The sequence below is a fragment of the Protobothrops mucrosquamatus genome, unplaced genomic scaffold (assembly GCF_001527695.2).
Source record: "Protobothrops mucrosquamatus isolate PMUCROS unplaced genomic scaffold, P.Mucros_1.0 scaffold_75, whole genome shotgun sequence".
In the NCBI taxonomy this organism is placed as follows: Eukaryota; Metazoa; Chordata; class Lepidosauria; order Squamata; family Viperidae; genus Protobothrops; species Protobothrops mucrosquamatus.
In genome coordinates, this window is record NW_015386151.1 from 34025 (window position 1) to 61422 (window position 27398).

Genomic DNA, 27398 nt, shown 5'->3' on the forward strand with positions numbered 1-27398 from the left:
AAAGGTAGAAACTGAACAGCTCTATTCAAGTTATGCCAAATATATTTGAATTAGAAGGGTAAGGCATCCCAATTGATAAATAGGCACATGTATTTGTATATGTTTTAATTATCCTGTCAAGCAGTGGTGGGATTCAGCCAGTTCGTATCACTTCGGCAGAACCGGTAGCTAATTTTTTGTTGCCCTGGCCCAGAATGGACTTCTGGAAGCGGCATCCACACAGAGAACCAGTTGTTCACATATTTGAATCCCACCACTGCCTTTAAGGATCATTTTAGTTCTCTTGGTATTTTTTACTTGCTTACTTTCCAATTTAACATTCAGAATTACAGCCACTAGGCAGCACTGTTGAGCTGTTACTCCTGCAGAACTCTGCAGAATTGTCACAATGTCTTTCATTTTAAGCAGTGCCATAGTATTAGACTTGTATTTTCAAACTAACCAGTAACCGAAATTTTCTGTGCAGTGTATAGTAGCATTCCATGTGCTACGCCTGCTTGCACATGCCCTTCCCCAAAGCTGATCTAAAATTTGCTATCAAAGGCTATCTAAGACAAGAAAAATATACATACCATTAATTTAATTATAATAAATCAATTTAATTCGTTATTTAACTGAATTCAAAATTAATTCAAATTTTATGCTTGAACTGGTTCTCCTGATCCTGCCTTTGATATGTGATTCAAAGTTTAAATATAGTGCTGAGGGTGAAACATACTGGATACTACAAGAAGCCTAAAATCAAACTTCCTGCTTTCTTGTCCTGCTGACCACTATATCAAGATCATTCTCGAAACATTTTTTTTCTGTTATCTAATATACAATCCATTTTGTTTACCTACAAAAATAAGTTATAAGAGAGCAAAGCTCCACAGTGTAAGTTTAGAAAAAACTGCTAGTTATACTTCAACCACTAGTTACGTATCCTTAAGCAAACATTTGATTGACTGGAACTGAATGCTAAAGGTCAAAGTTAAAGTTGTAAAAGGGTAGAATAGTAATATTATATTTCCAACCTCAGTCATTAGATCATACAATTATTATTTTGATTGGGCCTTTTAAAAGAAGTAAGCAGCCAATAAGGAAAGCTATGAATATTTTTTTCTTTTCATTTTGCCTTGACGTTTGACACAATTCCCATTCCGGCACATATTAGACACTTCAAAGGAAATAGTGTTGAACTTTGAACTGCTGATCTGGAGCTATAGCTGCTGACACAACCCTGTGCTATTATACTGAAATACAGGCAAAAATGTAATTCAATATAATATTAAAACTAGCCAATATTTGAGGACTATTATGTTCACAATTATTACAAACAATTCATGCATATATATTTTTTTTTACAACTCCACAAAAGCATGAAAAGGTTGAATATAAATTTCTGTAGGAACTCACCTCTTCCCTGCCGCTATCTGGTACTTTGCAATATACTTGGCCAATAGATGGGTCATAAGAATCTAGATATGAGGAACATGGTACAAACTGGCCACCGATATAATTCTCCAAAATCAAGTGAGCCTGAGAGGTGGACATTGCAACTGTTTGCACTGTCCAAGCACTGTTAACTAAGTTTGTGATTTACAGAGCATACTTCTTTATTTGCCAGCTTCAACTCCTCCTCTTTTGGCAATAATTCCTTGGCTGGATCAAAAAATGACATGCATCCACAGCCTAAGCCAAATGAACTATAATTATACACATCCCAGAAACAATTTCATCAATAAAGTTTATATGCTTTATAAAAATGGCATTATAATAATAATAAAGTTGGAAGGGACCTTGGAGGTCATCTAGTCCAACCCCCTGCTCAGGCAGGAAACCCTATACCATTTCGGACAAATGGCTGTCCAGTCTCTTCTTAAAAACTTCCAGTGTTGGAGCATTCACCGCTTCTGGAGGCAGGTTGTTCCACTGGTTAATTTTTATCAGGAAGTTTCTCCTTAGTTCTAGGTTGCTTCTGTCTTTGATTAGTTTCCATCCGCTGCTTCTTGTCCTGTCTTCAGGCGCTTTGGAAAATAGCTTGACTCCCTCTTCTTTGTGGCAGCCCCTGAGATATTGGAAGACTGCTATCATGTCCCCCCTCGTCCTTCTCTTCATTAAACTAGACACACCCAATTCCAGCAACCGTTTCTCAAATGTTTTAGCCTCCAGTCTCCTAATCATCTTTCTTGCTCTTCTCTCTATTCTAGTCTCAACATCTTTTTTACATCGTGGTGACCAAAACTGGATGCAGTATTCCAAATGTGGCCTTACCAAGGCATTATAATCACTTTGGATTCATCATCATATTTATGAGTGTTCTGGGGGGGATTCTACTTCAACCTTAACGCTGGCAGTAATTTTGAGTATTTATTTCCGTTTTAGTATGTTTGCTTATTGTACTGTAACACATGATGCAGAGTGGGTAAAACTATACTGTACCCAGGGGGAATTGGATTAGATTGTTGTTGTTTTTTAATTCCTTCCAAGCATTTCTAGGGGGAAAAATGCCATTTATCAATGAGGTGTGGAAAAAAAATGAGGTGTCAATAGCAATCTAGTTCAAGGCAGACATATACTGTATTTAGAACCGCTGATTATAGTACATGTAGTATGATTTCCAATTTCCAATATTTATTCATTATTCCTGTTTTCTCCCTCCCTCATATGTACTCACAGATGTACTGTACATACACATATTACTGAAATGAAGAAAGCTTTAAGTAACAGTTAATATATTTTTATGCAGAAGGACTACATACTTCATTCAATTCCGATACTCATATAAAATTATACTTTATAAAGTTATTTGTTTTGACATGGGTTTGGCGAGTTGCAATAGCAGCTTTATATTTAAATACAACGATTACAGAACTCATGTAGAGGGTATGTTTTGTTCCATCAGAACCAACTCTTTTTGTCAGGATTTTAATTTATAAAAGACCATGTAAAAAGCCAAAATTATTATGCTCAGATGACTACTTTATTATACTTCTACAATTTAAAAAATAAAATTAATCATTATTGGACAAGCTATATCTACTTAATTTTTTAAATAAAGTTAGGATGGAAAGAAATTAGGTTGTAGGTGCAGCGTTACATAATGTTTTCTGAAACAGAAGGAAACAGGATTCTTTGAAAACATAGTTGTATAAAACTTCGAATATTTTAGCTCAGTTGATGTGTAATTTATAAAATACCATGCAGCAAAGAATCAGCTCTCCCTATATATTGTAAACAAACTTTAAGGCTGGAAGTAACTTTTTTCCCCATGATGAATCACCACCTTTTAATACATTATTCCAATCAGTTTTTGAATTATTGATGGGATGACATTTTAGTTTGGGAATATGCTGAAACTTGTGCAGTTAGAAAGTGCAATGAGTATTTCCTTGCTGGCAAATTGTTCTACAGCAACAATGGCCTTGAAATGTTTGCAGAGTACCCAATACATAATTGCCAATACATAATTGTCTTTGTTCCTTCAACAGATACAAATGGATTCCTCGGAGAAGTATATTTGAGCGTATGATTTCATTTGGCTGGATTGCAGATGTCCTGGCACACTATCACTCCTTAATCTAAAATAAAACAGAAATATCATTTTAAAAAACCCTCTATTATACTTTGAGAAGAGATTTTTTCCCCCAAAAAAATATACAAGCTTGCAGTGTTAATCTGCAATGTTGTATTAAGTGCAGAGGGGACACTGGTCCTTACAGCTGTTCAGGCATATGCAGAAATGCAATATTAGACTTTTGGATTCCAGTTTTGTCTCACCAAGCCTATCAATCAAAGTTCAATATTTTAAAATTAAATATCAATGCACATATAGACATGCGTAAAATCTAGGCCCCAGTCCAAAATGATAATCAGATCACAGGGTATATTTTCCTTGGGTAAGTTCAAAGAAATGAGGAGGTGATAAGCCACCTGGGAAAGCCAAGAGAAATCATCAAAACAATTAAAAAACGAAAATTAGAATATTTCGGACATGTGATGCGATACCCAGAAAAATACGGCATACTCCATTTAATCCTCCAGGGAAAGATTGAAGGCAAACGAGGTCCAGGCAGAAGAACATCGTGGCTTCAAAATCTAAGGGACTGGTTTGGACAAAACTCAGCAGCACTTTTTCGTGCGGCTGCTGATAAAAACAGGATCGCCAACATGATCGCCAACGTCCGATAATGGATATGGCACAAGAAGAAGTTCAAAGAAAGATCTAGATCAGGAGTGTATACCCATTGCATGCATTTTTCTAGGGAGAGGGTTTACATTCCTCTTTCTGCATAAAATGGTCCTGATTCAAATTAAGAGCCATATATACTTACATTAAAATAAATTTAAAAATAGAGACAGTGAAGCACAAAATATATCTAATCACGCCTCTGCATCCTGAGAGAGACAACCCAATTTTGCAAACAGATACATAGCTAAAGGGAGGTGGATTGATCCAATCTAATCTACAGATTAAAATCTTGCAAAAAGCAGATGCAATGCTAGGTAACCAATCCCTACTTATAAACCAGCTTAGGGAAATATCAGGCTTGAGAAAAAAGGAAGATGACAAAACAGAAGAGTACCTCTCTTCTTTATCTTTACTAGATAAATTTTGGGAACTACAATGTTATTATTTCTATAGTGTTTATATTTTATTAAAAAGAAATGTATATTTAATTAAAAATGTTTAACAACATGTCCTCACACTAACTATATTAACATTGTCAGATCTGGGTTACTCAAATGTTAATAGTGTACATATGTTTATTTTTTTAAAAAAAATGGTTAACAAGAGACAGAGACCATGATTTCATAATTAGCATTTATAAAAGCATTCACAAAAACGTTGTACCTCCACAACTACTCCTGCTGCTATAGTGGATCCTCCATAGCGCAACATAAATCTTCCAAGTTCTTTAAAGTCTTTATAAAGCTCCAAAGCAATAGGCCTTTGGGTCTGTAGTTCTATTAAAGCATTCTGCCCTTTTGTCAGACACCTACAAGGAAAGGGAAACTTGTTAGTATTTATTAGAATTATATTACTGTGAAAGGCCATCCGATTCCATATGCTTGTGTTTTCAGATATACAGAACGGAAGATTTAGTATCGTTTTCACCTGCAAAGAATTATCATTTCCCTCTCTGAAATAGCTAGGAACTGCAAAATCTGGTGATATTTTTATGATTCTTTCTCATTTCAAGCATATTTTTCCCAGAAATCTACACACCAAGGAATACATAAGCTAGAAGCAGCCAAAGCATAATCATAATATACCATCTCTAAATCTTATCAAATCATGTCTCACTTTGAAATCAGAGTCTGTGACAATGTACTATTTATAATTTACTTGTATAGCCACACCCTTTCAATAATTCAGAAAAGGCAGTCTGCCAATATACCTTATACTTTAGCATTACACTTATCAATACAAATAAAATACTCTGTAGGCATTAATGTAACAGTAATTATTTAACATACAGCATGGTTACTGGTTTTACATTCAATTTCTACCAGTTTTAATTAATTCATAATTTCAATTTTCAAAAGATTTTAAACTATATTAATGACATTGATATTTGTACAGTAACAAATTACCTTAACATACTTACTTAGGTTTTTTCTTGGCAACTTCACCAGTACTCTTATGAAGCACACTCAATAATTTTCTAATAGTAGCAGGCTCACTTACAGTTTGAAAATATAAGAGCACCTAAAATAAAATTGCATTTTAATTCACATTCTTTAACCATTGTCAACAATTGACAAAATACAGCTTTTCCTGAAAAAAAAAAGTTCTTGAATACAAAATAAAAAGACATGAGGAGATTTTGCCTTAATCCTGATCATTCTACATTTTTATTTTATTGTACAATATAAAATTATGCTTCCCTATTTTCTCAATTATCAGTACTCTGAAATTCCTCTGAATTATTGTAATACAGGTAGTCCTCAACTTACAACCATTCCATCAGCGAATACAGTTAAGATGGCACTGAACAAATGATGGTTATGACCAGGTCCTTAAGAGTTCTGGCAATCCCAGCACACCTTCAGTCACATGATTGCCTTCTGGGTGCTTGGCAGCAAGCTTGCATTTATGACCAGCTGCAGCACCCTGCCATCACGCGGTCGTCATTCGTGACTTTTTCTGCTAGCTTCCTCTGAAAGTCATTGAGGAAACTAGCAAGTCACTGAGGTAAATCTCCCGATCCATCCATCCTCCCTCAGCCCTTCAAGACTCATGTCACATCATTCACTTGTGCATCTCTGCACAAACACCCTGAGCCTCGCCAGGGCTTCCCCACTATTCATATACCCATGTGTACCTCCGAGCCTCACTGTGCCTCGCACACACACCTATGCCCCTTTGTGTACTCTTCCCAAGCCTCATCCTACCTCTCACACCCCCTTCCTGACCCTCAAATCTCCTTCATACCCTTGGGCACATTCTTGAACCCTCCTTCACCTCCCTCACACTTGTATGCATCCCCTTGCATCTTTGTACATCCTTCGCACATTCTCCCTGATGCCTTCCCACCTGCCTTGCTGTGCCTCCACATCCTCCTAAGCCTCGTTGCACCTCACTCTCATCCTCACACCTATTCCCCTCCCTCTCTCACTCTCATTATGCCTCCCTCACACAAAACCTCCCCAAGCCTCCCTCATAACTTCAAATACCCCCTCCTGCCCGCCCCCACCACTGGTAGCAACCACTTACTGCCTGCCAGCCTGATCGCAAACTACCTGGAACTTGCAACTTCCTGCTCGTTTCCCCATTAATTTGGTTGTGGGAAGCTGGCAGAAAGTTGTCTCACCTAACAACGATAAAATTTGGTTAGTGACAGTAACCAGGTCTCCAGGGCTTGCTGTTGCTAAGTGATTGTGTTTTATGACTGCATCACTTAATGATGGAAAATCCGGTTACAACTGCTGCTGTAAGCTGAGGACTACCTATATAGCCATCTTCTCCTAGACTGCTATAATCTCCGTACTTTGCGCTCAGAATGGCAAGAAAACATCAGCATGTAAAATTCTTTCAGCACCGTTGAGTCCGTTTGAAAAATCTCAGGAAAATAATACTTAAAATATAAATGAAATCCCTAAAAAATGCTACACTCACAGGAAATCCTTTGGTGATGGGTATTTCAATATTAAAGATAAGAACACGAGCTCTGAAGCGTGTGCAGGTTTTAATTGGCTCCTTGGGACAGCAAAATATACAACCAACACTGCAAGAGACAACAGACAACATATGAAATATATACTGATAATGATACCATGACATGCCATAACATAAATCAGCTAGCCCAGGTTTATGGGCCATGACAAAAAACAAGATTGGAAGAATCTTCCCTTCCTACTGCCCTCTGTCAATATTAACATTTGCTTTAGAATAATTAATTTCAAAGTGCTCCCTAAAGCAATAAAATAACTAAGTTTTAAAACATCAGCATATGTGTTACAGAGAGAATGGCCATATTATCAATATACAGAAGAATGGGAATAGGACAATTGAGCAAGAAAGGGAGGATGAAATTTTGCCATAGGAAAATTGTCAGTCACGTGATTAATATATAAATTAAATAATTGTGGGGCAAGAATGTATTCTTGTTTAGATTCCTTTGCCTCTGTAATTACACTTTACAGGTTGTTCTTGCCTGATGATCACAATTGGGACATGCAACTCTGCTGCTAAGTGCCATGGTCACTAAACAGAAAATCACAACTGCAACAAAGTATTGTAATTTTGAATATTTGCTAAATGAGGCAGTCAATAAACAAGGACTACCCGTATTTGGGTGGTGGTGGTGGTGCCCTGACGCAATGCTATTATCAGTCTAAGGAGGTCACATGATCACATCACTGATGTGGCAGCTACTTTCCTCTGAAATCTACCACACTGAACCAAAGGGTGCCCTTAAGTTCATAATTATTTCAGAAAACATGCATTAACCAAGAGAAAGAATGAATATGTGCAGTTGTGCAAAATGTGTTTTACTTATAAAAATGGATTACAAACCATATTGCCTATACTAGAATGCAAAATCACTATTAAACCCTTTAAACTATAGATTTAACTTTGATGAAGAGATTCCAACTGCAGAAACAATGAGAATCTTTCTTGAAGCAAAGCAGCAATGTCATTTACTTCAACTAAGCATTCTGCATTATCTTAAAGCAGGAGTCTTCAAACTTGGCCCTTTTATGACTTGTGGACTTCAACTCCCAGAATTCCTAAGCCAGGCAGACTGGCTGAGGAATTCTTGGACTTGAAGTCCACAAGTCATAAAAGAGCCAAGCTTGAAGACCCCTGTCTTAAAGCCCCTGACTCTTTCCTTCCAGGTTCATACTATAGTTAGAAAAGGGTCCACGTGCATACTGACAGCATGACATGAGGACAGGGTGTTCTGGACCCATCAGTTAGATAGATCTGCATGTTAGAATGTTTGGCATTTATTGGGTTAAGCGCTGTCTCCTTAAGGGATGGCTTATGGGTAATGTAGTTTTAGCTATTCAGTGAATCCCATTGTTAACAAGTCTGTAGGAGGAGCCACTAAAGTTCATCACAGGATATCCTGGCTACGTGCCAGCTCGTGTTTAATTGTCTTTGTGCAAACCAACCATGCAGCACGCATGGATATCGAATGTAATCAGGCAAAAGTGAATATGGAGGAATTATTGATTTTACTGACATAATGGACAAATGTTCACTACTGGACGCATCTTCAGGAATGTAAGTTTCTGTTAAGGATTCTCGGATTAAAGATTTGTTTAAATCCATTTTGTTGCGTTATCTATCTGGGTCTGAATTGGAAGGCAATTCAGTTCAAGATCCAGAATAGAGGGTATGGCAGGCAAAGAAACATATTCCCTATTACGGTTTACCACAGCTTGGGACAAGCCAAGATATGCCAGATATGGAGCGCAGCACATTTCCCCCCCCCCCCATCACTTGTCAAAGCAGCTCACCTCCTCCACACCAGTCTCCCAAACTTTTTGGCAAGAATCTGGGGGAGGCAGAGTAGGATATCAGTTCCTGCACCTGTCAAATGTTTTGAAAGAGTGAGCAGTACCTCTTCTACAAAAGCTTGCCAAAATGTAGTGGGTCCTTCACAGCTTGTTCTCTATTTCTTAGAAGCAAGGTGGCTATGCTGCATCACAAAGCACCTGAGGGAGTGTTTTCCTCAAAACTCTGCTGCAATGAAACAACTCATCATGGATATGCCCAGTTCTCATATTTATTTCAGTTGGTAGCAGTGTCGTGTTTCTGTTCCTTAGCAAATTAAGTCTGCCTGTAATTTTAAATTTACTGTTTTTCAGCAGCAAGGAATTTAAACACCAGTTTTACTTAAGTATTTTTGAGTACTTTATATACTGTTGCCTACAGATTAAGATGAATACTATAAGAAATTGTGAAGTATCTCTTCATTTGTTTTTTTTAGTCAAACAACTGCCAAAATCTAATTAGGATGAAGAACACTACCAAGTTCAAAGTGCATTTTGCGTGAGTTAGTGAATCTGCACCATCATGGGTAGAAAGATGCATGTAAGCTTCCCACATGCTTCTTCTGCATCTGTTAAACCATTTATTATCAGACACAACGGTTATAAGAGGTTATGTTAAACATAAACGGTTTGCTTAGTCAAACACTATTATGCACTCACTTGATTTTGATGATATCCATGCCAGTCAAAGTGAGACTAACGTGATCTCCAGCTGCAGCCCAATCCACTGGCTGCTCATGTAGAGCAATTCCTAGAAATGAGTAAAACCAGTACTAAATAGTGAACTACTTTGGTTTAACAGCTACAAAGAACTGTTTCTGCAACTCTGCTGCATCAACTGCTATTCCTCAGTTTTCAGTATGAATGAAGTGATAGGAAAGCCTGTTGACTAAAATCAGAGAAACATTTTATTTTCAGGTACCTCTATTATCTATAAATATTTTGCTTATTCATGGTTTTCTGCAAGTCCCAGCACTAGGCTTTTATGGGTGTCACACAGCACAGAGGTATACAACAAGTCCACAGCTTTTTAACCTGAGTTTTAGACTGAGTTATCTGCTTTCATTTTTCCACAAATAAGTGAAAACATTTCTGTATGTCATTTCACATATACATGTGCATAATGCAGGCCACAAAACTGTATTCTAAAAAACCCCTACATTATTTGAAAGAATGATTGAAGAGTTTCTGTGATATATACAGATAATCAAATGCAAATATGAAATCTCTTATAGAAATCTTTAGATCCTTTTCTCTCTCTTTCTGAATAAACTTTGGATATTTAGTGTAGATACCAAAAATCACGCAGATCTAACTCTACACAAACCTCTGATTTCCTCTTATAACATGTTATGTTTCATTCTAGTATCATGTGTACCATTTAAACATTCCTATCCAAAACATTTCTGTCCAAGAATTAGGATAGGATCTTATAATCTTAAGAAACATTAAGTATACCGTGTTTATGATAATACAAATGCAAAACCTATCTCAGAGAGGAAAAAAGAACATGAAAACAAAACAAACGAATGAGTAGCAGCATAATATATACCTTAACTACATATAACCAGAAAAATATTTATTTTTTTTCCCTCTCTCTCTCTCTCCCTCCCTCTCTCTCCCTCCCTCTCTCTATCAGCCAGGGCAGCAGGTCTCCAAGTGCAGGACTGGAGGGACCACGCCCAGGATGGCTTGGCTTGGGGTGCATATTCGCTTAACGACCTTCAGTTCTCTGTTAATGATGGCAACTGGGACTGCTGTTACTTAAGTCATGTGGTCACATGATGTCTTCCTTTACGACCACATCGCTTAGTGACAGAAATTTGAGTCCCAATTGTAGTCGTAAGTCGAGGGTTATCCGTACGATTTTGCTTTTGATAATTTTTGTTACCAATTTCTGAAACTGTTTATTGTGTAGTCCAAGAGAAAAAAAAACCCCCTTCAATTCATATACTGTACCTTTCACAGTGCAAGTTTCATTGGGAGGCATGACAAGGAGTCGTTCCCCAACTTGGACGTATCCTGCTTCAATTTTACCTGTCACGCAGAATCCTGATCCTTGATCTGGAACAAAGACATTTGTTTGAGAAAATTAACTGAAGATAAAGTAACACTATTGATTTCAACTCAGGCTAGTAAAGATCGAGTTTTCAAAAGAACAGAACTGCAAAATTAATCAGATTTGCTTTACAATGAAAACTAAACACTGATTACAGAAATCTTTTCCCCGTGTTCTGACCGTGTTTCTCTCCCTCTCCTCCTTCCATTATCTCAATTTAGGTTTACTGGGTCTGAAGGGGGTGAAGTCCATTGTAGGTTGTTCTGTTCTGTTTTGTTTTATCTCAAACTTTCAATAATAAAAAATAAAATAATAATAATAATAATAATAATAATAATAATAATAATAATAATAATAATAATAAAAATTAGCTATTTGAAATATGCTTTTGGTCCCCAATACGCACACATACACCTAAATTAATTACTTTCAGACAGTAAATAACAATTCATACACAATTTGACACATTGTAAACCTTTTTAAAATAAAGTTACTCTGCTGGAATTATCCTGGGAATTTCTGCTTCCAGCCTACTCACAGATTTATTCATTTCGTCACGTTTGGTTTAGCATATACATAGAAGCACTTCTTGGGTGATGATCATTTGTTTAGCAACCATTCAAAGTTACGATGGTGTTGAACAAACGGCACTTATGACCATTTCTCAGAGTTCCTGCCATCACAGCTCCCTGCAGTCACATGATCATCAACCGGACGCTTGATACCCAGTTCTTGATTATGACTTTCCTGCTGGTTTCCCACACACAAAGTTAACGGGAATGCCTCACTTAAATTATCCAGAGTCCTCAGGTTACAACAGCAGCGAGGATTGCTGGAATTGCTGTTGCTAAGTGATGCGGTCATGCGATGCTGCACTTTGGAATCGCACCGTTTGGCAACAGAAATTCTGGACCCAACTGCCATCATTACCCAGAGACTACCTAAATTAATCTTGCTGAATTAAGACAAAAAGATCCAAATTACATTTACGTGTGTTTGTTTTCTATGCATAGTGAAATGGTTTGAGGAAAAGGGTTTTTTTCCCCATAGGAGTACCATACAGAAAATTGTTTTATACTTATAAGCACTAAACATTGTATATAAAATAGAATGAGATTTTAGAATGTGCTCTTGTCACCTTACAAGCAAGGTGCTATAATTAGCTTCCCATGAATCTTCCTTTGAAGGCCACCTAGACCAGTGTTTCTCAACCTTGACAATTTTAAGGCATGTGGACTTCAACTCCCAGAATTCCACAGCCAGCATTGCTGGCTGTGGAATTCTGGGAGTTGAAGTCCACATGCCTTAAAATTGTCAAGGTTGAGAAACACTGACCTAGACTTTCAACAGTAGCAAGAAGAGGAGTAAGACAGGAATGCATTTTAGTTCATCTGCTCTTTTCTTTGTACAACTCTCTCATACACAAAAAGAGTACTTTGTAGTATCGTTACCAAAAATTGCAAATAGGTGCACATGGTGCTCTTATGCTGTGTAAATAATTTTGTGCTGCTATCACAAACACCAAAATAAGCTCTGAATCCTCTAGCCACTTATTGTTCTTAGAAGGTTTTAGGGATTAGCTGTACAAAAAGAGAAACTTAAGTTTTATAAAGAGAGCTAGGTTGCATGCCTCCTGGCTAAATGATCAGTCAAGAATTAGAAAAATTTTGTTCTTTGTAAAGCCTGACAGCTGATTTGAAAGTTATCTCCAGATGTCTCTAGGTATGTGCAAAATATATCTCTGTATGAATAGAACATTCCAGGGAACATTTTGCGCTTCCATGAACAGATAATCAGGGACAGATTTTGAAGTAGCTGCACAAATCTTGCAAAGAATGTTGTTGCTTAAATGATTTAAAGAGAAGCACTTTCTAACATGCTTTTTGTAAAATACTACTTTCAGACGTTTACAAAAAATTTTGGAGAGACTTCTAAAAATATTTTTATTAAAGATTATTATTGCATTAGTAAAAATTAGAAAGAAGGGAGGAAGGAAGGAAGGAAGGAAGGAAGGAAGGAAGGAAGGAAGGAAGGAAGGAAGGAAGGAAGGAAGGAAGGAACAACGTATCTCTTTTAACCTGGATCAAACAAACCAACTTTATATTCCTTCCTTTTACTTCTAACAATTTTAATTTTAGTCCATCCGAGTAATGCAGAACTTGTTTTTTCATTCTCTTTTGCCCCCCCTCATAAGATTTATCCAAACTTTAACAAACCTCTTTTGTAAATCCATTTGGGAAGACTTTACTACATACCTTTAAAAACATCTGATACACATAATCTGAATGGTTTATCAACTGATCTTTGAGGTGGCTTGAAAGAATCTATAAATAAATCAATATATATTGTGTTAACAGACATATATTTTACTCGGAGTGTAATATGGTTTATTGGTACTGTGTTTGCAGCAGTTTTCAAATCTTCAAAGATGTATATACTTACCAATTTGTTCCAGCAGACATTTTCCTGTGTACCATTTTGCCAATTCACTTGTTTGACTTTTTGTGACAAGATTTTCACCGCCAAGTCCACTGGTAGGGATGTAAGCTACATCTGATTCCTGGTTGAATTAAATATTCAATTTGCAATGTAAAATTAATAATTAAATCTGTGTTATTAAATACAAGCATCTGAAATTCAAATTAAGAATAATTGCTTTTTCATGAGAGTTGTTAAAACCTCATATATTAAAGTTAACTGATATAGTTTCAAATTCAGAGACAACTAAGACCATTTTAAAAAGCAATAGAGCTGTAGAAATCATTCAAATCACTGTCCCTTGCACTGTTGATAGGGTCATATTCTGTTAAAGTTACAGAATATGACCCTTGTTCTTGTTCTTGTACCAAAGGCATTTTTGTCCTGACTGATTCAATTTCTGAAAGGTGATCTGGGGCAATTTTAGAAAGCAGATGCAACTTTTCCTTGGATCATGCAGTCACCATAGATTATAATCATAATGCTGGGAAATAAATTGGAGGAATAAAGTCCACCCAGTTCTCAAAAGCATCATGGCAACTTTCAGTACCCTCAATCATTATACCTTTTACAACTGTCTGGAGGCAGCTGATTTTGAAGGCATTGATTTGTAGTTGCTCTGGCGTTTCATACTGGGACATGACCAGAAGGTGATTTGGGAATACCAATCCTTTGTTGTCCCACAGTGTCCCACAGACTCCATCTTGCCCCATCAATTGTTCAATATCTACACAAATCAACTGGGAGGTTGATACGGTAGTGACATCTATTTCTACTGCTCCTTGCTATCCAACCCCAATGAAGTAATTTATACTCTTCAAATTCTCTAACTTAGTTTAGAGGCTAGAAGGCAAAAAATGAGATTAAATTAAATCCAAATAATACAGTAGCACTCTTGGTAAATAGTGCCGTTAAGTCTACTTTGGATGAGTTTATATTCCCTCTAGCAAAGGCAGTGTTTGGGAGTGTTCCTTGATCCAGTGGACCATCATTCTCCCTCAGGTGTGATTAGCACCAACCGTCTTGGCATTTAGGAAATACCTCAAACCCTGATTGTTTCAACTAATTTGGGGATCTCAGGAATTAGCGAGCCCACAAGTCACATGTACTATATTTAGGATGCTGATCCATTCTTCAACAGCCTTATATATCTGGGTTTTAAACAGTTTTAAATGTTTAACTGTTGTATTATATTCTTGTTCTACCATTGTTTTATCTGGTTGCTTTATTGAACTCTGCCTAGTCACATAGGTGAGATGGGTGGGTATATTAATTATTTCATTAATTAAATCCTCAGCAGTCATTAAATTCCCAAGTGCTTGCTATGGTGAGAAGTAATTTTTAACAATTATAGCCAGGGAAGCAACTACAATCATTCCTTATTTGGTTATCCAATCCATGCCTTGGCTATATATCCCATTTTGACTACACGACATTTTGCACCCTTGAAAGGGATACATGTTTCAAATCATACAAAATGTGGCAGCTACTGCTACTCACCACAAAATACTAGGATTGTGATTCCTCCACTTGCTTATCAGACACAATCTAAGGTGCAAGTATTGACCTTTAAAGCCCTGATGAATTAGACCTGGCTATCTAAGGGAACATTTCTCCCATGAAGAACCCCCTTAGTCAGTCAGTCAGTCTTTCTTTCTTTCTTTCTTTCTTTCTTTCTTTCTTTCTTTCTTTCTTTCTTTCTTTCTTTCTTTCTTTCTTTCTTTCTTTCTTTCTTTCTTTCTTTCCTTTCTTTCTTTCTTTCTCTCTCTTTCTTTATCTGTCTGTCTGTCTGTCTGTATCCCGCCTTTATTATTTTTACAAATAATTCAAGGCAGTGAACACACTTTCCTCCTTCTATTTTCCTCACAACAACAACCCTATGAAGTGGTTTGGGCTGGGAGAGAATGAGTGGCCCAAAGTCACCCAGTTGGCTTTCATGCCTAAGGCAGAATTAGAACTCATAGTCTCCTCATTTCTAGCCTGGTGCCTTAACCATTAGACCAAAGTGGCTCTTTTTAATCAAGTTTTTAACTGTCAGCTAAGAATTCTTAACATGATATTGCACGTGTTTACATTTTTATTTTTTGTACTCCATGTTTTACTGAAAGCTTTTATTTTTTATTTTATTTTATAACCTTTTGTTTACCTTAAAACCGGCTTGCTTAAGGAATTGTCCGAGTTTATTAACAATTTCCTGAAATCGTTCCTGTTGCCAATTGACCTATAATATAAACATAATACTTTACTGAGGAACAGGAATGTATTTGGACATTACTCCAGTACAAATGAAAATTATCTTTTATCAACCAAGAAATATCACTGTCATTAAGAACCTCTCCCTTGCTGCTTTTCTTTATCCAATTAAGATGGCAATGTAGTAGAAAATGTGATGTGCTACATTTTAAAATGTATTTAACTGCCAGCTAAATTAAAAACGCAGGTGACGTAGACTTAACATTTCTTAAGGAATGATATTAATTGCAACTATATAACAACATAGAATGATTATTCTAGGAGGTTAACTATATCAAGCAATGTTTCATAACAAAATTTAAGCATTAACATTTATTTCTTAATTTTAAAGTATTAGATTAATAATAGTATAACGAAGCAAAAAAACTAAGCACACTGAAGAAATTAACAAGCTAGTATCAGTGTGGCTAATCTATCATTTAACAGGAAATGCAAGCAAATACTTTATTAATATATCCTACTTACACCATTTTCTTCTATTTTAGGCTTTAGGTATCATTTTTAAAAAGATACTAGAGATTAACTGCAAAGTGAATATTATCTAAAACCTTTCTCTTCCTCTCTCTATGTTCTCTTCATGCGTATTTATAAAACAAATCTATATTGATAAAAGAAGTTTTTTTGGGGGGAAAAATTCAAGGCAATACCTGATCCATTTTATTGACTGCAACTGCTAGCTGTGTTACTCCCAACGATCGAACTAAAAGACCATGTTCTCGTGTCTGTCCACCAGTCTCAAAACCAGCTTCAAATTCCCCTCTGCTGGCATCCACCACTAATACAGCCACATCAGCCTAAGGAAAACCACTTGATTAGCTGTATTTCTTGGGCATAGGTTAATCATACAAAGTCTAGATACATCTAAAATGCTTTTACATTTTTCGTATTGTTGCCTTATCATAAAGATAGGCTTACTTAAATCACTTCAAGTGGAACACCACAACATTTCTCATTCTGTTGATAGAATTATAACGTGCAAAAATAACATTTTACACTATCCCCAGTAAAGTAATAATATTTTAAGAATAATTTATTCCCATTGTCACAATAAAATTTGCAACCATGATGTAATATATATAATATGGGGAAAGCAAACTGCCTGTGATTACTACAATTCAATCTATAAGTGCTTTATGTATGACAAAGGATACTAGGAAAGGCTTTACCTGGGCAGCTCCTGTGATCATATTTGGAATGAAGTCTTTATGGCCAGGAGCATCCATTAGTGTAATAATTTTTGTTTTTGTCTCAAATTTGGTCATACCTACATCCATCGTCACTCCCCTACAAATAATGAACAGGCAAATAATGGATAATTTATAATTATATTCAAAATTAATCTGTATAGCCTATCTCAGTGGTGGCGAACCTATGGCACACGTGCCAGAGGCGGCACTCAGAGCCCTCTCTGTGGGCACGTGCGCTGTCACCCCAACCCCACCTCCCCCCCAGCCCCCTCCCCAGCAGCCCCCTTGGAGGAGAGTCACCCCTGGGCGCGGCCCGCACAGAGCAGCACAGCCAAGGACGTAGCTGGGCAGCAGGGACAAGACTCTGCCCTCGCGCCCCATAGCGTGCAGATGATGCTGCGGGGTGTGGGCGGAGGGCATGGCTGCTGTGGCGCTGCAGAGCTGCCTGGGCGATCTACAGTGGGCCATGGAGGTGGTGCGTGGCCCTGCGGGGGGGCAGGAAGCAGAGCGGGGGGGGCAGTTTTTGGGCACTCGGTCTCTAAAAGGTTTGCCATCACTGTCCTATCTCCTTTTTCTATATATAATTTTTATTATATATTTTCACAGAAATAAAAAGATGAAATGATATAAAGATTAAAAGGAAAAAATAATAAAATATATGAAAAGTAATATAGAAAGAAAAGAAATAAAATATAAAAACGCTATTTCAAATCTTAGTATTTCGCCTACATTTTACATGTTAATACACTTCTTCCCATGTTCAACCCTTTTTAATTTATAAATCTCCAGTTCATTTTTTACATTTTCAGCAAAAAGTCCGTAAGAGGTTTCTAGTCTTTCATATATTCACATCTTCTTGATCAACTAGTGTCAAAAATATCCCACAGAATGTGAGAGTTAAGCAGAAGAGTAAATAAATATAAATATTACTGAAGTGATAGTGAGGGCATTCAAACCATCGTATTTAAAATCAAAATTAAATGATTTAGCTAAGTTGGGAAAGTTGGTGCAATAAATGATCATGGTTAGGGGTAAGAGCATATGATATGAGAAAACCAATTATAATTGTGATATGAATAAACATGCACTGATCTGCCATTTTAGCCTACATGTTACATTATATGAACAAGTTATTACCACACAAGAGAGTTTTAACTAATATATCACTTAATTGTATTTGGATCTACTCTGGGGTCTCTCAGTAAAATAAAATTTCCTGGAAGCAGAAATACTACCCTAAAATTATGTATATTAGGTTTCTTGTAAAAACCATAGCTTTATATCATAATTAGACAAAGTTTAATCATATATGCTTTTATATATATATTCTGAGTACACAGTACAAAGAAACCTCAAAAACAACTTTGCTGTTACCACTGCTACCACAGCCAATTTTCATGTAAAAGGGTAGTTTTTCTCACCTTTCTCTCTCTTCCCCTGTTTCATCTAAAACCCATGCATAAGCAAATGATGCTTTTCCCGCTTTCTTTGATTCTTGCTCATATTTGTGCATTGTTCGCTTGTTCACATTACCCAGAAGATACAACAAATGGCCCATTAAAGTACTTTTTCCTGCATCAACATGTCCTAAAAAAGAAACACATTATTATCACGGATTAATTTGTTTTAGAAGACATTCTACATCTGTCACTGAAAAAAGGAACTACGCATATTTTTCATTTTTGCACCAAAATAAATATACCTATTACTACAAGGTTAAGCAAATGTTTTCCTCCTTGTCTCTTCTCCAACTCAGCTTTTATATCTAACTGTTGTTTGGATTTTCCAGATTTTTTCACAGGAGTTGGTACCACTGATGAGTCTTCTGATGCTTGAATGGTCTGGGAGGGAAAAGTTGGTTTAGGTAGTATCTCAGCTATCCCCATATTTGCAACGGTATCTCCAGCAGAGAATCCTTTTTGTGGCATAAAGGTATTATGTCCATTCTCTTCTACATTTGCACTACAGAAAACAGAGAATGAATATGAGAATACACATTTCAAAAGACTACAGATCAAAATAAAATTATCTATATATGTATTTACAATCTCAGATGGAAGAAAAAACAACAGTGATTTAACTACTGTATAAATATTGTATAAGTTCTTCTCTATGGGATTATGGCAAAAAAGTATATTACTTTATTACTAAGCTTCGAATAAGATGCAGAAATACGTGGGTGTTTTTTCCTTTATGCTACAAAAAAAGATTTAGATAACCCTGCTAAGTTATTAATTTGACAAACATCTTCCTCCATTTATCCACTAAGTTGCTCATCTTGAGATGCAGTCTTAGGAAAGATAAACGACGTTGTAATGCATTAGTTATGTTGCTGTAACAAGTTATAAAGAGCTGCTTCTGAAGGGACAAGCCCTGTGGGGACAGCCCACATGGAGTTCTCGTTCATCTCAACCAGACATTTCTTGTATTCCAAGGTGTGGCAAGGGGCAATTCTAAAATGTACTATTGTTTCAAACTTGAAATAACAAGGTATGGTTATTTCAGTATATATGGTGGAACACTTTGGAAAAAATGTGCGCTACAGTGGAATTATAAGGTAGCACACTTATCGTTATTGTAAATACTGATTTTGAAGCCAAAACAAAGGTAGAAATATTAAAAACTCATGTCATGCTTCAAAGCTAAAAATCTGCTTCATTAGGAATGGTTTTACTTTTGTCTTACATTGTTATTAAAGTCCCTTAATCTATGTTTTAAATTTAGGAAACAAGACAACATATTCAGGATCTCTTCATCTTAACTTCTGTGGCACAAATTCTCTGTGTTAAATTAGTCTGGTTATATGTTCTGATTTAAGAATGTGAATTTTAAATACCTATAGAATAACTAAGTTTCACTTAGTTTTGTATTTTTTCCAAGAATGTAAGGAATCAACATAGAAGGCAAGTTTCCAGCAGGGGAAAATGTCCCTTCCATTCACCTTTGTGTTTGAAATGGTGCTGCTTTTGTGAACCAGGAACCCAATGATATTCAGACCTATAGTAGGAATTAGCAATTGATGGCATATGATACATTAAGAAACCCTGGAGCTTTTTTCCTTTATTTTCATTTTTTTTTCATTCTGGCACAAATGAATGTTTCTATCCAGTTCTTTCTGTCAGTGAGGCCTCTGTCTGATATTTTAAGTTTTAAAATACACTTGGTTTTCCTTCCTTCTATACTAGTTGCTGTTATCGAGTATAAGGAGACTTTTCTTGGTGTATGAATTAGAACTTCCTTTTCACTAAACATTTTGTGTTTCTCTTATGATGACCTTTAATTTAAAGTTACATTTAACCATAATATGTAACTCTCTATTTTATTATCCAGATAGTAAAAACTGGATATGTGCAGAACAGGATAGGCCATATCCAGCCTAAGCCCAGTTATTTAAGTAAGGTGTGGTTGAACAGAAGTAGAGCAGAAACAATGGCAGCATGAAACTAAAAGAGGGAGAGAGAGAGGGAGGGAGGGAGGGAGGGAGGGAAGGAAGGAAGGAAGGAAGGAAGGAAGGAAGGAAGGAAGGAAGGAAGGAAGGAAGGAAGGAAGGAAGGAAGGAAGGAAGGAAGGAAGGAAGGAAGGAGATCAGAAAGACAGATGCACAGGCCGTATAGAGAAGAGATGAAAGGGATGAGGTGAACCAGACCTGCCCTACTCATTCCATTAGATTCTTTCATGTTCATTTTAACTAACATTTGGAACAACCAAAATGTTCCAGGATTCTCTTCTACTACGCTACAACCTTGCCTGAAACTGTTCAGCTGAACCTCAAGCCACAAGATGCTTCTCTCATGCCAAGAACAATATTCATTTTCTCCATTTGTAAACACACCACCACTTGAGACTCAGAATGCATAAGTTATCTACCAAATTCTTAAATAACGTACTGCATGTAAATAGAATAGTTACTGTATTTTTACAACAAAATAGAACATAACGAATAAGATGTAGCAAAGCAGATACTGGCCCATCAGTCAAGAGATCAGTCAGTAGGAAGGCATACAGAGAACACATATACAATGTGGTATAGTACACGGGCATCTGAAAAATGATCCAAATGTCTTCCCTCTTTATCCTGGATTGACTGCATTTCACAGAAATTATCTGGCCAAGAACTTAATTTACAGCGTTCTAATCTGAATTCACCTCAGAAAAATCTGGCAATCTACAGAAAGATATTTCAAAATGACATTGTTGTTCTACTTACATTGTGCAGAGTGAAAGTTTTTTTTTTTTTTTAAAATCACAAATGCAAGATGCCTTTTATATAAGCTTAAACAAGTGAAACAAGAAGCCATGCTATTTATATATGCAATGACATATATAATAATAAATCTTTACCAAAAAGCGGAACAAAACAAAAGTCAATAAAGGTTCACTATTCTGAAGGTAGAACTAGCAGAAATGTATTTTGAGGGGAGTAAGGGGCTTACCCTGGGACTTCAAAGCCAGTAGTTTGCTTCTTTCCAGACACGGTCATTTTGGTAACTTTTGGCACAATGTCAGAATCTGTTTTGATAGCTTGAGAATCTTTCACTTTTCCTAGCAGGATAAGAAAAAATAAAACCATAACAATAGAGGAAACTGACTAGATATCTAGATTGGTCTGTATAATAGATTGACAACAAATAATACAAAATAGCTTCTTAAAACTTTAGAACAAGAAAATATGAAGCATTAAAGTTGATATATAACATGGGTGTCAAACTCAATTTCATTGAGGGCCGCATCAGCATTGCGGTTGTCCTCGGGGGGCTGGGTAGGTGTGGCCAGGATGGGCACGGCCTACTGGGTGGGCATGGGTGGAGTGTGGCCTACTGGGTGGGCATGGCCAGCTCTACATCGTTCGTGTCAAGGGTGCCTGTGGGGGCCTGGGCAGGAGTGGGACAGATCTGAGGGTCTCTGGCAGAAGGGGGTGGGACCAGGGCAAGCGCCAAGGCATGGTCCACTGGAAGAGCCTGCCGAAACCCCTCCCCCAGAGCCCATCAAGCCGGATATGTGAAGTAGGCAAGGGCCATTTGCTGTTTCCAGACGGCCTTGTAGAGCTAAGACTGAATGTGTTTCAGCACAGATGGCCACCACAAAATTGTACATTGGCTCCTGGCAGCCTGGGCCGGGGCCAAGGCAGCAGGGGCCATTCCCTCACTGTTTCCAGGATGGCTTTGCAGGCCACATAAAACCACGTCGCGGGCTGCATCCGGCCCCCGGGCCTTGTGTTTGACATGTCTGATATATTACATTCTGAATACGTGCTTTCTAATTTGAGATCTGACAAAGACCTACAGAATACCAGGTCTCATGAAATTTGGCATGCAATGGTGAAATCAATTATCATGTAATTTATCTCCACTAATGACTTTTTTCCTTCTCTCCTTATTCTATAACCCTTTCTATCAGTTCCTTATACAGATTTTGCTTGGAGGGTCTGATCAATCAACAGGAATTGGATATCAAAAATGTTGTCATTTTTTTTAAAAAAAATATCCCAAAATGCCCAGTTTTCAGAAGAAAAATCCCATTTTTTATTTTTAACTTAAAATTTGTTAAGTTGTATATTAAACTTTGAAGTACCCTTAAAAAAGATCCCTCTCATCTCCAATTCCAAATTATTTTTCAGATAATTGCAATGTCTTGCTTCTCCATTTGACTCAGTATTGTCCAAAATAAATATCTATTTCCATAGATTATCCAAAGGCCTTCTCTAGATTGTTTAGATCGTATATACCTCTTTAAATCATCTTAATATTGTATTGGCTTTTGGTGGCTTATTAGTGTGCTGTGAAAAGTCACAGAAGTTATGATTTAGTTTTGACAACAAACTATAATTTAGAACACTTTCTCACTTAAATTATATTGTGGCTTATTTTAATCACAAATTATCATTTTGTTGGAATGCAGAATCCTGCCTTATTTCTGGTCTTTGCGCCACATGTTTCTTCTCCATCATGAGAGAAGTTAGAAAAAGCAAAAATACCTAAACAAGCTATAATTACTTTGCTTGTTTTTAGATTGACTTGGCCCTTTTGATAAGCTATGTATAAAATAAATCCTGGTTTAATACTATGTGCAAATATAGCATATACACACACAACATAAAAGAAATAAGATATTACTTTGCAGACATTATTTCTTTTTGCAGACTTTTGGCTTTGCTGATTTCCTCTGTAATAAACCAAATCTTACATCCCTACTGTTGATCATGTTAACATTTACCATATTTTCCGGCATATAAGACGACTTTCTAAACCCTGAAAATCTTCTCAAAAGTCGGGGGTCATCTTATACGCCCAGTCGTCTTATACGCCGGAAAATACGGGTATTCTATTTTATTCCTTTACACATGTGGTTTGGCATATTACTCATCAAGTTTTCTCTCCCCCCCCCTCTCTCTCACTCAAACTCTATATTTTAGCTGGAAAAGTTGGGGGTCGCCTTATACGCCCAGTCGTCTTATACGCCGGAAAATACGGTATTCTATTTTTGGTTATAATTTTTGAAATGCATATATTATGATAGATATTATTAATATAAGGGGAAGAACCATCTAGTTTTTTCAAGTCAATTTCTATTATGGAAATGAGCAAATTTTTCTAGGAAAATATTGAAGTTAAATAGTTAGCTCAGAATGGGAATGCAGTTCTGTACAATTTTCAGATTATTTCAGTCTATATTTTTCCAGTTTAAAAAACAAATCCCTAAATTCTGAGGTTTGGCAAATAATGTTCAAAACAAATGTTTATTAAACAAATTTGTGAAATTTATTTTAGTAACAGAATATGGATCTCCTTAATTCAATTTGTGTTTGCCATTACAATTACATCTAAGTGGAGGGAAGCTTGCAATGAGGTACCTCAAGATTCTACCTTGGGCTCAATGTTCTTCAACATCTTTATAAATGACCTAGATGAGGGGACTGAAGGGACACTCTTGCAGATGACCCAAGCTAGGGGGAATTGGTAACACTTTGGAAGGTAGACTCAAGATTCATAAGGATCTTAACAGACTTGGGCAATGGGCTCTGTGCAACAAAATACAGTTCAGGGTGAGAAAATAGGGTCCTGCATACACACAGGAAAAATCCAATGGACAGGTACAGTATAGACAGTATGTGGTTGAACAAAAGTATCTATGAGAGGGATTTAAGTGTCCTGGTGGACCACCACTTAAGTATGAGACAGCAGTATGTTGCAGCTGCCAAAAAAAGTCAGCACAGTCCTAGGCTGCATCAACAGAGGGATAGAATGAAGATCATGGGAAGTGATCATACTGCACTGGAAAGGCCATACTGGGAATACCATGTCCAGTTCTGGTCACCACAATATAAAAAAGATGCTGAGGCCTTAAGAAGATTGCAGAGGAAAGCAACAAAAATGATAAGGAGTCTGCAGGCTAAATCGTACGATGAACAGCTAAGAGAACTAGGTATGTTTAGTCTAACACAGAGAAGGCTTAGAGGGTGACATGATAGCTGTCTTCCAATACTTGAAGGGCTCTCCCAGGGAAGAAGGGGTCAATTTATTCTCCATAGAACCTGAGGGCAGGACAAGAAGCAATGGGCAGAAGCTCGTCAGAGGACAATTCAGCCTGGAAATGAGGAATTTCCTGACAGTGAGAACAATTAGTCAATAGAATAGCTTGCCTCCATGAGTTGTGGGTGTTCCATCGCTGGAAACTTTCAAGAAAAGATTGGACAACTATATGTCTGGGATAGTGTAATGACTCCTGCCTTGAGCAGGGGATTGGACTAGAAAACCTCCAAGGTCCCTTCCAGCCCTGTGATTCTATGATTCTAATTCTAAGAATGTTTTAAAAATCTTATCTTCCATCCACATTTTTTTCATTTTCCTATTTAACCTCTGCTGATTTAGATACCATATTTCAGAACTACAAAAGATTTAGCATTAAACAAGATGCATCAACAAGAGGTATCCTTCCCACCTACAGTATTTACATATACTCCCTTCTAAATGATGTTTGCTAACAGTGAACTGAGCTCAGAATCAATGTGTCTGACTAGAAAAGACTCAGTCAGCATTATACTAACCGCTCAGAAATGTTCAGCTCTTTGCAAATCATTTCTAAATAACTTTCCAAGCAAGAACAATGAGTTATTTAGAAAAAAGGTTATTTCCTAAACAGAAAGGGGGTTTCCAAGTAAAAGCCCTGTTTGCTTTCAATTACTGTTTCTTTACAAAGCTCATATACTGTTCTATATTGTTTGTTTAAAATGAGCTGTTCAGTGCCCTAAAGATTTACAACTCTATAGTAACTATTCAGGCAATCACCTGGCAGCAATTAACAGCTAAAATGACTAAAAGCCCTCTGGGTCTGATAACAGACATGAGGATATCTTTACATTTTATATGAGCTCACTGGTTAACTGCTCTTACCATCAGGAAATAATAATTTAGTTTAATAATGTGTTCAGAAATTTGCTCAATAAATGTAAGATAACAGCTCTTCTGGGTCCTCCTACTTCTTTTTTTTTGAAGAAAGGAATATGCTTTCCTCCAGTCTTGTGGAATCCTTCACCAGCTCTATTCTTGCCTATAGCTAAAATCAAGGGTTTTCTGATCTAGTTTATGAGATTTTTCTTCTTAAATGTATACTTTAATCAAATTAACAAGTAAAAAATCAAAAATCAAATAAAAATGGACAAGAAAGTATACAGCTAAGTATTCTCCAAGTTATCAGCTGTTCATCACTTTAAAGATTCCTAGGGAAAGACAACATTACAGGAATTTTCAAAATGTCTTAAGAATTAAAGCTTTGTACTAACTATGTAAAATGGGTTCAGTTCAAGTTCACTTTAAGTATTTTTAAAAGCAATTACTTGTGCACTAAATGTATTTGTTCTGTACCCTTCCACAGTATATACGTAGATTTCACCTTCCAAAAATAATCTCAAGTGTCTGTGATGTCTTCTTACACACCAAATTTTGCTAAATGACTGTAATGTTATTTCTTTAGCAATTACAGAATATATTCTAGAATACTCTGTACAGGTTAGTGACCATAAATATATAATAAATTAAAAATACTGGGTAGACCTAATATTTCTCCAGCACCTAAACTGAGAGCATATATAGTCCACATTGATGTTCTTCAGCAGAATTTCTGTTGAGTATCTGATTCATTATGAGTATGTAAAACTGAAAGTTTAAGATCTAACGAACAGATACTTTTACTACAATTTATTCGTGTTTCCAGAAATGACATATTATCTGGCACTAAAACTAACATTATGATACCAGAGGATGGTGCTATTGTTTTAAGTTTCATTATCTTACAAGTAAATTGTAAAATTCTAACATAACAACTGTATAGTATTTTATCTCAGATTGTAAAATTAGATTTTAGGTATTTGATAGTAAGCTTTAATAAATAAATGCTACTTATCTTATACTATTATACTGGATGTGACTTCTCTACACATAAAATGAGTACTGTAGTTAAATAGTTTAGACAAATCTGTTCAAAGGAAAATTTACTCAGAATACACACACCTTAGAAGTGTACAAATACAAACAGATGATCAGTTGCACCTACTGAAATATAAAATAGCAAAGTAACTATTTAATAAAATACCATCCAGAGGGGGCATGCATTATTATAGTTGGGAATGAAAAAATGAGCCAGGCGTTTGAAATGTTCAAATAAAAAAAATATTTTCAGTGGTACCAAAACCTAGAAGGTAATACTTCTATTTTGGCAAATATATTATGGATATGAAACTTGATAATCCTTTCTGATACCAAACATAACACCAGTGATAAACTTTTCTCAAGATCAATAAAACACACTCATACACATATACATATCACAGAAATACCCTTTAGAATAATCAACATTATGTAATGTGTACAGAAAAACAGTAAGATGTAGTAAGCCAAAAATTAAGTTTCCATCTTTAATTATAAAAGAAAAAGAAATCTAACTAAGTGTAATTTAAACCAATACTATTCAGTGTATCACTTTCTTCAGTATATCATTTCTGTCCTTGCTTCCAGTACAACCATAGAAGCAGGTCTATTAGACCAGGTTTTCAAAATAACAATTACCATTACCAGCAACAGAAAAGAGATCAAGGAGACACTAATTCTTGATTGCCATTTGTCTGGATTTTTGCACCCCAGATCTGGTAGTCCTATTTCTGAGAATCTCAAAAAGTTCTACCCAGCTACAAATTTCTTCATCTTCTCCTTTCAGCCCATTCATTCCATAACATTCATTTTGTAATCCCAGCCTTATTCATTCTCTACAACCAAATCATTGCAACATATTTCTATTATACTGGCACTAATTTTGTTAATTTAGGCCATCTTCATTCATTATTTATTTCTGTCTCTATCTGTTGCTTTAGTGCACACGTTTTTGAAGTAATTCATTCCCACTGCATTCACTTAGATTTTTCCTAACATGCTCATTTC

General features: G+C 36.4%; 2 protein-coding genes across 4 annotated transcripts in view; both read right to left on the reverse strand.

The window, feature by feature from the left end:
- Positions 1–1704, reverse strand: part of ALDH8A1 (aldehyde dehydrogenase 8 family member A1) — a 33905-nt gene extending 32201 nt beyond the window's left edge. For all 3 annotated transcript variants that reach the window (XM_015813879.1, XM_015813888.1, XM_015813871.1), the window contains exon 1: positions 1399–1704. In XM_015813879.1, coding sequence (XP_015669365.1) covers positions 1399–1536 — 138 coding nt within the window. In that variant the 5' untranslated portion in view covers positions 1537–1704. The remainder of the gene's footprint in view (positions 1–1398) is intronic.
- Positions 1705–2538: 834 nt separating this feature from the next.
- The window catches only part of HBS1L (HBS1 like translational GTPase), a 50526-nt gene continuing 25666 nt past the window's right edge, over positions 2539–27398 (reverse strand). Inside the window, exons 5-18 of the mRNA XM_015813817.2 lie at positions 21402–21510; positions 18671–18930; positions 18390–18555; positions 16948–17065; positions 16429–16575; positions 15675–15749; positions 13493–13610; positions 13306–13374; positions 10951–11055; positions 9652–9742; positions 7106–7214; positions 5595–5695; positions 4838–4982; positions 2539–3563 (exon numbers count right to left, since the gene is read on the reverse strand). Of these exons, the coding sequence (XP_015669303.1) occupies positions 3552–3563; positions 4838–4982; positions 5595–5695; positions 7106–7214; positions 9652–9742; positions 10951–11055; positions 13306–13374; positions 13493–13610; positions 15675–15749; positions 16429–16575; positions 16948–17065; positions 18390–18555; positions 18671–18930; positions 21402–21510 (1625 nt within the window). The 3' untranslated portion in view covers positions 2539–3551. The remainder of the gene's footprint in view (positions 3564–4837; positions 4983–5594; positions 5696–7105; positions 7215–9651; positions 9743–10950; positions 11056–13305; positions 13375–13492; positions 13611–15674; positions 15750–16428; positions 16576–16947; positions 17066–18389; positions 18556–18670; positions 18931–21401; positions 21511–27398) is intronic.